The sequence below is a fragment of the Parathielavia appendiculata genome, assembly GCF_033297405.1.
Source record: "Parathielavia appendiculata strain CBS 731.68 unplaced genomic scaffold N657scaffold_18, whole genome shotgun sequence".
Taxonomy (NCBI): domain Eukaryota; kingdom Fungi; phylum Ascomycota; class Sordariomycetes; order Sordariales; family Chaetomiaceae; genus Parathielavia; species Parathielavia appendiculata.
Window position 1 is genome coordinate 161,355 of NW_026944237.1, and position 10,809 is coordinate 172,163.

The window sequence follows — 10,809 nt, forward strand, 5'->3', positions numbered from 1 at the left end:
CTGCAGCCTCGGGAGTGTGCTGATCCGTCGAACAACACGAGCTTTGCCCTCATAGATACCTTCATGGGCCTCACCCTTGGCGACAACGGGGCACCCCGTGGCTTTATGTTCGTTTCCCTTTCAGAGACTCGGATGCGTCAGGAATGGAATGGCACGTAGTGCAGACCTTGCTTACGTTGCACCACTTCAGCCCAGTTCCCAGCTATGGGACGACAACCGCCAGCCTACAATTCCAGGCAACGATGCACTGACTGGCACGACATCATGCCAGAATATTGGGTTCTTGATTTGATCCAAGTCCCAACTCTCAGCCAGCTAATCATTGAACCTGCGAAGGAGGCCCCGGGCTCTTGCCTATGATGAAGCGGTAGCTGGTGATGAGGCGCAGGTCCCTGCTTCGGAACTCGCGTTTGACGCCCTCGATCAGCAGCTGCACCTGCTGCTCGGAGTAGTTCCAAACCCGCGTGAACAGGGCGGGCGTGTGCGAGGCCACCGACATCTGCATGTGCATCTGCTCGAAGCGGCCGAGCTCCTTGAGCGCTGGGTCCTTGGCCCAGGGACCGATGGGTATCTGTCTAGGTTAGTATTTACGGTCTCTTATCCAGTACTAAGGGAAAGACAGCTTGGTCAGCTCACCCTGATGATCTTTTCCTGTACGTCCTCGAATCCGGCATCAATCATCCACTGCTTGTGCTTCTTGGCCACGTTGATCTGCTTTCCGTACATCTTGGAAGCGTCGTCCAGCTTCTGCACCCACTCCTTGGTCCACAAGGCCCTCTCAAAGCTGTCATCGTCACTGAATATCCACGCGTCGTACTCCTGCATCTCGCACCAGCCCCCGGGCTTCAGGTGCTGCCGCACCTGGCGGTAGAAGTTCCCCCAGTCTGCCACGGTGCCCGATAGCGCGCGGCCATGGATATAGTCAAATTTCTCATCCTCGCGGTACGTCCACTCATCCTCGTAATCATCGACGTGAAACCGGCAGTTGCCCGGCACCCACTCGGGCTGGATGGGCGAGAGGTCGACGCCGAACACGGACGCGCGGGGGAACTCGTCTGCCATATCGATGGCCCATATCCCCGTGCCGCAGCCGAGGTCGAGGATGCGGAACTCGGCGCCGCCGCCGCCCATCTCGGTGCTGCGCTCCTCGCCGGCGGGGTGCGGGATCTTGAGCGGGGCCGTGTAGAGCGCACCCTGCAGGAGCAGGCGCCAGATGTGGTGCTGCAGGTCGAGCCGCTCCTGCTCGGCCTCGTCGTTGGGGAGCACGTATTGCCCGGACCGGTAGGCGTGGTACCGCCGGCCGTTCTCGTAGACGTAGTTTGTGATGGACGATGTTATGGAGCCGGTGCGGCTGGATCCGGCGAGGGATCCGTAGGCCGAGTCGCCGTCCGAGAAGTCGTTGTCATGTTCGAGGTCGTGCTGGGTCGGACACGGAGTCAGTTGTTGTCTTCAAGGTATAGAGGGGTGATTGGTAGACGGTTCCAAGGACGCACGTCGATTTGGAGAGGAGCGGGAACATCTTCCTCTTGATGTTGCTCCCCGTCCTCCAACCCCGCTTCTTCCTGCTGCGGCTCCTGCTCAACCCCCCCTGGTCCTGGTGGCGCCCCGCTGGGCACTTCAGATTGTGTTTTGGGTGGGTTGGAAGATGCCATGCCACGTCGATTTCTTTTTATTTTTCTCCTCTCCCGGTTCTCTTACACTACCCTGTATTTTGTAACGTTCGCTAATCCCTGGTTCCTGGCGGAGGTAGAGCTAAGGTTTGGATGGCGCGCCAGACAAGAGCTGGATGGGCCCAGTTGATATGGGTCTCGAAGACAGCAGGTGGGGGCGGGGCTACCCATCCATGCTCCTTCAACCGAATATACAGCCCAACCCGAGGTTGTTAGTTAGCGCGGAATTTAAGTATGTATACTTCTTCCACTTCCAAGTTCTTGAGATTATTGAAGTCCTACGCTAACGCGCAAAACAGGGCTGGATGAGTAAGGAGAGAGCCGAACATCTGTCCCACCCGCATACCTCCACAGGGAACATAATCCGGATCCGCGAGTGGTTGCTCTGATCCACCGGCAGCCGGGCACATCCGCTGTCGCCTTCTTCCAGTTTCCAATACCGGGCTAGGGTAGCCATGACAAAAGAGGGGTTCCTGGCCACCTAGCGGAATTGTTTCGGCAGGGTTAGATGGGGAAAGATTCCAAGCGATTGCGCCTCCAGACCACCGGGGAGAGCCGATGCATGTCTTACTGTGAATAGATTGTCTCACCGGAGCGCCATAATCTGCGCACAGTGCAGCGTCTCGCCCGCAGGCCCAGCATCATGGCGTCGGCATCCGGCATCAACAATGGCACCACCAACGGCACCAAGCTCGTGGTAGTCGTGGGGGCAACCGGCAACCAGGGCGGCTCGGTGGCCCGGCGCTTTCTCCAGGACCCTCGCTATGCCGTCCGCGGCCTGACCCGCGACCAGTCCTCGGCGGCAGCACAGGAGCTGGCTATGCTCGGAGTCGAGACGGTCCGGGCGGATCTCGACGACGTCGAGTCCCTCAAGGCGGCGTTTGCCGGCGCCAATGTGATCTTCAGCGTCACCAACTATTGGGAACCCTTCTTCCGGCCAGACTGCCGCGCCAAGGCGCAGGAACTCGGCATCAGCTGCCGCAAGTATGCCTACGACATCGAGTATCAGCAGGGAAAAAACATTGTCGATGCTGCGGCGACAGTAGTTGACTCGCTCGACGACAACGGTTTCCTGGTTTCGACGCTGAGCCAAGCGGCCAAGTGCAGCAACGGCAGGTTCAAGGACCTGTACCACTACGACGCAAAGGCCGATATCTTTCCCGATTATGTGGCGGCGACGCACCCCAGGCTGGCGGCCAAGATGTCCTGCATCCAGACGGGCTTTTTCACGACGAGCCACAAGATTCTGCCCGATTCCTACTTTAGGAAGGTAAAGTAGCCCCGTTCCATTCCTTTCCCTCAACTATTCGTCATCAAACACGGCCACAACTGACCTCCAGCCAGCTGGATGACGGCACATTCGAAATGCGCTTCCCTTGCCGCCCAGACAAGCCCATCCCGCACCTCGACGTCAACGCCGACACGGGTAACTTCGTCTACGCAGTGCATCAGAGGCCGCCCGGCAAGCACTACATGGCCGGCGAGTACCTCAGCTGGGCCGAATTCGCGAAGACGTGGGCCAGAATCACAGGCGCTTCGATTCGCTATAAGGAGGTCAGCTTTGACGACATGGTGAATGAGGTGGGCGACCGGGATCTCGGTGTGGAAGTGGCCTTGATGTTCCTCTACAGCTCCGACCCGGGCTACGACGGGGGTATGGACCTGCTCAAGGCCGAGGACCTGCGCAAGGTGAGAGCCAGCCCGTCTCAAGGCCCCCAACTGACCTAGTGATGAACGGTTGCTGACTGTCCCAGGCGGGCATTGACTGCCCTATGCTTACCGTCGAGGAGTCACTGGCCCGACAGGAGTGGACTGCGGTGATAAACAAGGGGACTGCGCGGTGATGATTTCGACTTGTGTGTGTATTATCAGCGTCAGCTAAGAGGTAGGTATAGAATACAGTTGAGCAAGGAGGGATATCCGACTACCGCTACCTTCAATACCACACTGCAGCCTGAAACGATGCAACAGTTCAGTGGCGGCTTACACTTTCTTACAAAGGCATGCCTGTCAAGTCCCCTGGTGAAGTGATCATTTCGACAACCCCATGGCCTACTGGCACAATGTTCGGTTGCATCCTTGTTGGAGTTTGGACTGCTTGTCAATATTTCGCGGTGCAAGACCGTTTACTCGGATCCGCGCGCGCAGGATACCGGTAGCTTTACACCAAGCGCTCTACATGTACACGTACAAGAGCTAAGGGGGGAGGGCTGATACGTAGTATTCCGTTGCATGCGCCGAGAAGGGTGTGCATATGTGTCACCCTCAGCGTCTCAACCAGCCACAGCGGAAACCATCAAGCTGTGCCTCGAAGGCACTTCGGCCAGCGGGATTCGGTCGAAAGATGAGTCCGAAAGTTGGTCGTCACCGGCTAAATTCAAGTATCAGTGCGAGCTTATAAGCAAGGAAGTCCTAGGTACACCTTGGTTCACAACTTGCATTCTCACAATCGGGAATACCTCAGGAACGGTCGGCAAAGTCACAGAGTTCATCCCCAGAGCTGATCTTCACAAGGAATCAAATAAGAATTAGTCCACTCCACGAGTCCTGACTTCTCAGTTTCGTCATTTCTCTGATCTTCCCCATCACCAATGCCGCTCGACAAACTCTCCCCGCCCATCCACTCCCTTCCCCATCTCCTCCTATACTCCCTCCTCCTCATCGTAAGACGACCCCAATCATGGCTCGTCAAAGCCTACATTCTCCACCCACCTATAAGTCGCATAATTACTAACAGGAGCCCCCCACAAGCCGATCTATCACTTTCTCCTCGCGCTCTACAACCTCTTCCTCCATCCTCTACGCTCCTACCCAGGCCCCCTCCTCTCCCGCGCCTCCGCCCTCCCGCACGCCCTCCGCCTCCTCTCGGACCACGGCCCCGTCATGGTGCACGCCCTGCACGAAAAGTACGGCCCCGTCGTGCGCGTCGGGCCAAATCATCTGACGTATACCGACCTGCGCGCCTGGAAGGATATCTATCATGTCCGCCATGCACACGGCCACCGAAATGATGGCGGTTCTGGTGGTGATGTGCGCGAGAACGGCAAGAGCTGGCTCTTTTATCGCGAATCGGTCATGGAACGGCCAGATGGTGAGGAGCCGGTGAGTTTGCTGGATGCGGATTGGGAGGAGCATTCGCGGTTGCGGAGGGCGTTGGCGGGCGGGTTTAGCGAGAAGGCTATGAGAGAGCAAGAGGTGGTTATTCAGGGGTATGTGGATTTGTTGGTCCGGGGGCTACGGGGTAGGATGGAGAGAGGGGAAGCGGTGGATCTTGTCCAGTGGTATAACTGGACGACGTTTGATGTGATCGGGGATCTGGTGTTTGCCGAGTCGTTTGGGTGTCTCGAGGGTGAGATGGGGCATCCGTTTATCAGCATGGTAACTGGGTTTGTAAGGCAGCAGGCGGCACTGTTGGCGGTTAAATACGCGGGACTGTCGCGGTGGCGGGTGGTTAAGAGCGTTCTGCGCTGGGCTATCAAGCGCATGGCCGGCGACAAAGCCCAGACGTTGCATGAGATTATGTGGGCTAAGCTGAAGCGGAGGTTGGACATGAAGGAGGAGCGGACGGATCTGTTTGAGGGCCTGATGAGCAAGAGGAAGGAATGGGTGGGTGGTCCTATCTTTGTTGCGCATTTTTCTCCTGTCTCTCAAGTTCTCTCCTGTTTTCTTTCCTTCTCTTTCTTTCCTTCTAACTCTTTTCTCCTACTTTCTTTTCTTTCTTTTCATCTGTTCCTTTTACTCTCTTTCTCTCTTTTCTTCTTTTTTTTCTTTCCTTCTCTTCACTTTTTCTTTCACTTTTTCTTTCCTTTTCTTCTCTTTTTCTTTCCTCTCCTTTCCTTGTTGTTTCTTTCCTTCCCTTTTTCTTTTCTGTTGTTCTCTTCTTTTCTCTTTTCTTGTCTTTTCTTGTCTTTACTTTTCTTTTCTTTATATTTCAGACTGATGTGAGAATTGGGGCGGTCAGATGGCTGACTGAATCGCAGAACCTCAGCATCGCCCGCCTGCAGGCCAACGCGACCGTCATCGCCGCCGCAGGGTCGGAAACGACCGCAGCACTCCTGTCGGCCGTCACATGGTTCCTCCTTATCCACCCCGAGGTGATCGACAAGCTCCAGCACGAGGTGCGGTCCTCATTCAACAGCGTCTCAGACATCACCATCGGCTCGGTCGGCCGGTTGCCCTACCTGTTGGCCTGCCTCAACGAGGCACTGCGCCGGTTCCCGCCCGCGGTTGGCAATCTTCCCCGGCAAGTGCACGAGGGCGGCGAGGTGATTGCCGGACGCTACGTTCCGGAGAACGTAAGACGCTGTTTTCTCTATCGAAGCCTGAACTTGAATTGCCAGACACTGATGAGACTTTTCTAAAGACAATGGTTGAGGTTCAGTTTTACGCCATGAATCACAGCTCCCAGCACTGGCATGATGCGCTCGCTTACCGTCCGGAGCGGTGGCTGAACAAGGTCGTCAGAGATATCGGAGAGGTGGCCGATCATAGCGGGGAGAAGGGCGTTAACGAGGACCGTCTCGAAGTCATGCAGCCGTTTAGTGTCGGCCCGAGACACTGCATTGGTAGAAAGTCAGCTCTTGCCCTCCACGTGTCGTTGAAGGCTGCCGAGATTGCTAATTCACATAGCCTCGCGTACGCCGAAATGAGACTCATCCTCGCACGCATCATCTTCGAGTTCGACATGACACTTGCAGACCAAAGCAAGAACTGGCTCGAGAATTGCAAGCCTTACACAGTATGGGAGAAAGCGCCGCTTATCGTTCAGTTGGCGCCGGTCAAGCGAGGCTAGCTGCATAATGTTTCGGGGAGAGACTGTCATTATACTACTAGCTGAGGTACTTGAAAGGTATCAGAGGGGGTATCTGCCTACTACTATGAAAAGTATTTGCGGGGTGTCTGTGTCTGACCCTTCCTCTTCTCCAACTCCTTGATCTTCGCTTCAGCGCGTTTATACCCTGGCTCCTCCTCTAGCCGCTTTAAGTACGCGTATACCTTGGGATACTTGTCCGCGAGCCTGTCCTTGCCCCTGGCGTCGTGGACTGCGGCGCCTCTTTCCCGCACCAGCTGCAAGGGGAAGCTCATGAGGATATCGGCCGTAGTAAGGTCGTTTCCGCAGAGATAGTTGCCATTGTCTGGGGACGTCTCGAGCTGAGACTCGAGAAAGTCTAGGTGGTGGATCAGCTCTGGTATGAGAAAGGCGGCGGACATCTTGTCGGCCACGCTCGACGTGATAGGGCGGATGAAGAAGGGAATCTTGGGACCCTTCAATACTGCGTTGGAAGTTCGTTAGAACCAAAGACTTGAATCCACAGCCGGGCATGAGGATGGCTTACTCTGCAGAATCAGGCCCACCAGGAGCGGCGGCATCAGGCTGCCCTCGGGATATTGCAAGTAGTATTGGTAGCGCAGCCATTCATCCGTCTCCCCGCCGGGCTGTCCTTCCTGGCCGTCGCGATAGCGCTTTGGGAGCAGGGTCTTGCCATTTGCGAACTGCTCGGTCAAGTACTGAGCGATGACGCCACTTTCGGCCAAAACGACCTCCTTCTGCTTGGTTGGGTCTGCCGGATCTGGCAGGGTGATGGTGACAATGGGCGATTTGCCCAAGGGATGGATTTTGCGCAGCTCAGGGGGTGCCTGCATGTTTCCGTCGCGGTAGAAAAACTCGACATCGTAGGGAAGACCGAGCTCCTCGAGAAGCCAGACGATACGCTGGGCACGGGACTCATTGAGCCTGCCATGATGTCAGATTTGGAGAGTATGTTCCGCTGAGAGATCTTACCAGTAGAGCTTCACTCGAGGCTCAGTTGTGCGTTGAGAAGCCATGGTGGACAATACTTCGACTGAACCGGACTGATAGAGATTAGTTCGCCGTGTCTTTCACCTGTGTGATGAGAGCATATCATTCCGCAGCAGGAAGTGAAAAAGAGGAGAGGATGAGGTTGGATATATAAATATCTTTCCTCAGTCTGAAGCTAACCTCGAAGATTCAGTCCTCGTGAACTAAACAAAGTCCGAGCTGCCGGACAAACCCGGAAGTTGCGCATTCGCACTCGCCAACAATGCCCTGCAGGGCAATTGTGAGACATGATTGGTCCCGGGGAACTGTCCGGGTGAAAAACCCAAGAATGGAACAGAGCTCATCGTTTGATTCGCTCAGAAGCCGGCGCCGCCACGAGTTGAAAAGAGAATTACGGCATGAAAGAAACGCTGAAACGGGCTCTGCCCGACTTTGAATGTGTCCGAATCGATGATGTATCCCTGCCATGCTCACTTCACACTTGCGCACCCGTCCGGTCCCGGGTCGACCTTTAAACTGGAGACTCTGCATATCCTGGTGAGGTACCTGCATAATTTATAAGGACTTCCGTCAACATCGATTTGAGCGTATTAGGATGGCCTCGGGTTGCTGACGGGAGAGACATCATGTTGTCAGCATGGGTTGATGGAGAGCAAAGTGACGTCGAATTCGGGAAAACACGCCAAGTCCTCCGCCGATGCCTTGTCGGGACTCGGAAAGCGTTGAAGAACGCGCCAATCACATGGAACCCTTAGCGTCTCTGGGACCAGGGGTGTGTGTGTCCAGGACCGGATCGGAAGGCATCACAAGGAAGCCCCTCAACTGTCTCCCAACCAAGCACTTTACTGCCGCGAACATTCATGCCGCCGGGAGTCCTTCGAATTCAGGAAGACGATGGGAGCACGTCAACACGAATCACGCCCTCTCTTACTTTCCATCACTCCATCTTCAACATGCCACAGGAAGCAAGCTGAACACCAATACCTAGCTAGTTAACTGTTACAGACGAGCATCACGGCGGTTCCAACGATCGACAAATCACGATCAGTCCGGGACCCGCCACCAACTGAATACCAACCCATTTCCCGCGATCCCCGGCGAGATTTCGCAACCCAATTTACAAACCCCCATCGCCTCGCGCTGCCCCCGTCCACATCCACCGCGAAACAATCAACAGCGCCCTCACTCGCGCAATCCTCCTTCTCGTCTTAACATGCCGCCGCTTCCACGACAAGACGACGGTCGTTTTCCGCGCGCGAAACAAGTCCGCATTCCGGCGCGCCGCTGCGCGAGCTCTCCCGCTCCAGATGCACCATAACCTATTCTTGCGCTGGTCCGTCTACCGCGTCGGCTCGCGCAACCCTGCCTTTCTTCCGCCCCTCGCCCTGCCGTGTCGTTCCCTGTGGGTCCGAACGAGCTACTCTCTCCGCTCACAGGTTTTCGGCTCTCGGTTGCATTGATGCCGGTATGACGACGACTAAATAAGCGGCGATATCAAGATGGGTTGCCGTCGATCGCCATAGGTTGTCGTCGTCCTGGCGCTGGCGGAGAAGGTGTCGCAACCTGAAGGTAGTTGAGTTCCATCTCGGGGTGGAATAACCACTGTAGTGACAGCATTGGGTTTGCGGTTGCCTCAATCGCCACACTGGCGCGGCGAGGGCCATGTTTCGCCGGCTAGTCGAAGCGTTAGCTCGTGCATTCCTGCGCGCGAAGCGGGTTGCTTTGCGTCGTTGAATCACAGCGGGAAGTGGCGTGGAATGTCACTGGCGATGCCTCTGCAGGCGTCCGCCGACGTATTTCAGGTGGACTCTCTGTGGAGTGGGGATGGGTGAGGGGGACGCTGGAGGACGTGCTCGGGTGGAGAATCATGCTTGCGGAGGAGCGCGACTTCGAGTGCCACGAGCAAGAGGAAGGCGGCGGCTATCAAATGCCAAGCTGGATGCTCACCTGGTGCCCTGAAAACCCATGGCATACCACAACCTTGCTCTGAGAACCACCCGAGATCGCGCTGCAATCCGAGCTTCACGTCGGCACCGATGGACCAAGGTGGATCGTCTCAGGACTGATGTCCGGCTCGGCTCGACTTGACTGCCACCGCCCGCGCAAGCGGTCAGGGACGGAGCCGAGGCCCACGAGTGTCGGCGGTGGAAGCTGACCATGATCACCCAGGCCTTGCCCGTCGGCGTTTGTCCCCGGACTACCTCCGGAAACACGCATCAAGAGTGCCATGGTGTTTTGGGGAAGGGGCGGGAGCCAGGGGGAGGGGGAGCAGAATCAGGAGGCGAGTGCATGTGCTTGGCTTGCTGGCTCGCTCCGGGCGGTAGAGCTAAGGGGGCATTTGAGAGAACCTGCCGTGTAAGGCGTGCCAGGGCACTGTCATCCTTGAACCGTTGGCGTTGGGGATTCGAGGTGCTATTTCTGCTGGGGCTCTACTCGTCTTGCGGCTGTGTTGGGTTCTATTCTCCTGGCAGTTCGGCATACACTGTGTTGTACATCATGACATCCTGGTTTAAAGTATGTTTGCCATTTTAGATCCTGAAGTGCCCTTTGGGTGAGTACGGTCGACAATTACCTAGGGCAGTACGAAATAGATCCAACCCGAACAGACCTCGACGGGATATCCCCAGCTGCCTCTGTCGCGACTTCGACTGCAATCATCTGGGTGCTTGGAACCTGACTCCATTGTGTTTTCGCGTCCAAATTTAGCAACACCGACTGCGGTGTACAGTGCACCCAACCATGCAATTGTCCCAACGCCCCTCCCCGACGCCGGCACCCAGCTTCTCACGTCGGCAGCCCGTGTTGCCGCCCTCGTTTATCCAGCATTTGCCATCGAGCCCGATCAGCCCTGCTCTTCGAATCCCTCACCTGCGCATGGCAGCAGCAGCAACACCACGACGACAACGACGACGGATAACAACACAAACAACAATGCTGGAAGCAACGGGGAAAGCAGCAGAAGCGGAGGCAGGAGGAGGGACGAGAAAGCCCGGAAGCGGAAGATATGAGTCAAGCGCAACCTGAGCAGCGCAGTCTCCTGGAACACACACACACGCACAAGGTTGCACAAACTGAACAATCATAAGGATAAGGCAACTTGCGGGTTGGAAGCGTTCGGGGTTGTCAACGGCACTTACCGATGAATACAGGCCTGTCGTGGTTTCCGTTGTTGAATGCAGAAGACGGGACTGACCGTGAGCTCCGCTTCTCGTCCTCTTCTTAGCTTCCTTTTCCCTCAACCCTACAGTGCAATTTGCGTGTTAGTTGGTTCTGAGCAGGTGCCGATCAGTGTTTGCGATGCGTTCCTAGAGGTAGTGACCAGGGATTGAATCCTGCCAT

At 56.2% G+C, this 10,809-nt stretch overlaps 4 protein-coding genes across 4 annotated transcripts; 2 read left to right on the forward strand and 2 right to left on the reverse strand.

Moving 5' to 3' along the window:
* Nucleotides 1-319: 319 nt before the first annotated feature.
* N657DRAFT_580131 (S-adenosyl-L-methionine-dependent methyltransferase) lies at nt 320-1,395 on the reverse strand (the record flags this gene model as incomplete). The annotated part of the gene is made up of 2 exons (XM_062789438.1): nt 320-571; nt 637-1,395. Coding segments are annotated over 2 exons (1,011 nt in total), but the record flags the coding sequence as incomplete, so codon positions are not given.
* A 528-nt stretch (nt 1,396-1,923) lies between these two features.
* N657DRAFT_649301 (NAD(P)-binding protein) lies at nt 1,924-3,567 on the forward strand. The gene is made up of 3 exons (XM_062793691.1): nt 1,924-2,940; nt 3,015-3,359; nt 3,425-3,567. Exons 1-3 carry the CDS (start codon nt 2,314-2,316, stop codon nt 3,512-3,514), a joined length of 1,062 nt encoding a protein of 353 aa, XP_062644007.1. The 5' UTR covers nt 1,924-2,313; the 3' UTR covers nt 3,515-3,567.
* A 694-nt stretch (nt 3,568-4,261) lies between these two features.
* On the forward strand, nt 4,262-6,462 carry N657DRAFT_683818 (cytochrome P450; the record flags this gene model as incomplete). Its single annotated transcript, XM_062796609.1, has 5 exons — nt 4,262-4,333; nt 4,422-5,276; nt 5,651-5,965; nt 6,034-6,242; nt 6,300-6,462. 5 exons carry the CDS (start codon nt 4,262-4,264, stop codon nt 6,460-6,462), a joined length of 1,614 nt encoding a protein of 537 aa, XP_062644008.1.
* On the reverse strand, nt 6,449-7,976 carry N657DRAFT_649303 (uncharacterized protein). Its single transcript, XM_062793692.1, has 4 exons — nt 7,651-7,976; nt 7,453-7,523; nt 7,007-7,404; nt 6,449-6,943 (listed from the first exon to the last, which is right to left on the reverse strand). The coding sequence occupies exons 2-4, from the start codon at nt 7,494-7,496 to the stop codon at nt 6,546-6,548; spliced, it is 840 nt and encodes a 279-aa protein (XP_062644009.1). The 5' UTR covers nt 7,497-7,523; nt 7,651-7,976; the 3' UTR covers nt 6,449-6,545.
* Between the last annotated feature and the right edge of the window lie 2,833 nt (nt 7,977-10,809).

Bases quoted from the DNA above. Each gene is read 5' to 3' on its own strand.
- N657DRAFT_649301 (XM_062793691.1), top strand. From the start codon at position 2,314: ATGGCGTCGGCATCCGGCATCAACAATGGCACCACCAACGGCACCAAG. The intron at 2,941-3,014 runs GTAAAGTAGCCC...ACCTCCAGCCAG, and splicing joins CCGATTCCTACTTTAGGAAG to CTGGATGACGGCACATTCGA. The intron at 3,360-3,424 runs GTGAGAGCCAGC...TGACTGTCCCAG, and splicing joins AGGCCGAGGACCTGCGCAAG to GCGGGCATTGACTGCCCTAT.
- N657DRAFT_649303 (XM_062793692.1), bottom strand. From the start codon at position 7,496: ATGGCTTCTCAACGCACAACTGAGCCTCGAGTGAAGCTCTACTG. The intron at 7,405-7,452 runs GTAAGATCTCTC...ACATCATGGCAG, and splicing joins CCTCGAGTGAAGCTCTACTG to GCTCAATGAGTCCCGTGCCC. The intron at 6,944-7,006 runs GTAAGCCATCCT...CTTCCAACGCAG, and splicing joins GGTGGGCCTGATTCTGCAGA to TATTGAAGGGTCCCAAGATT.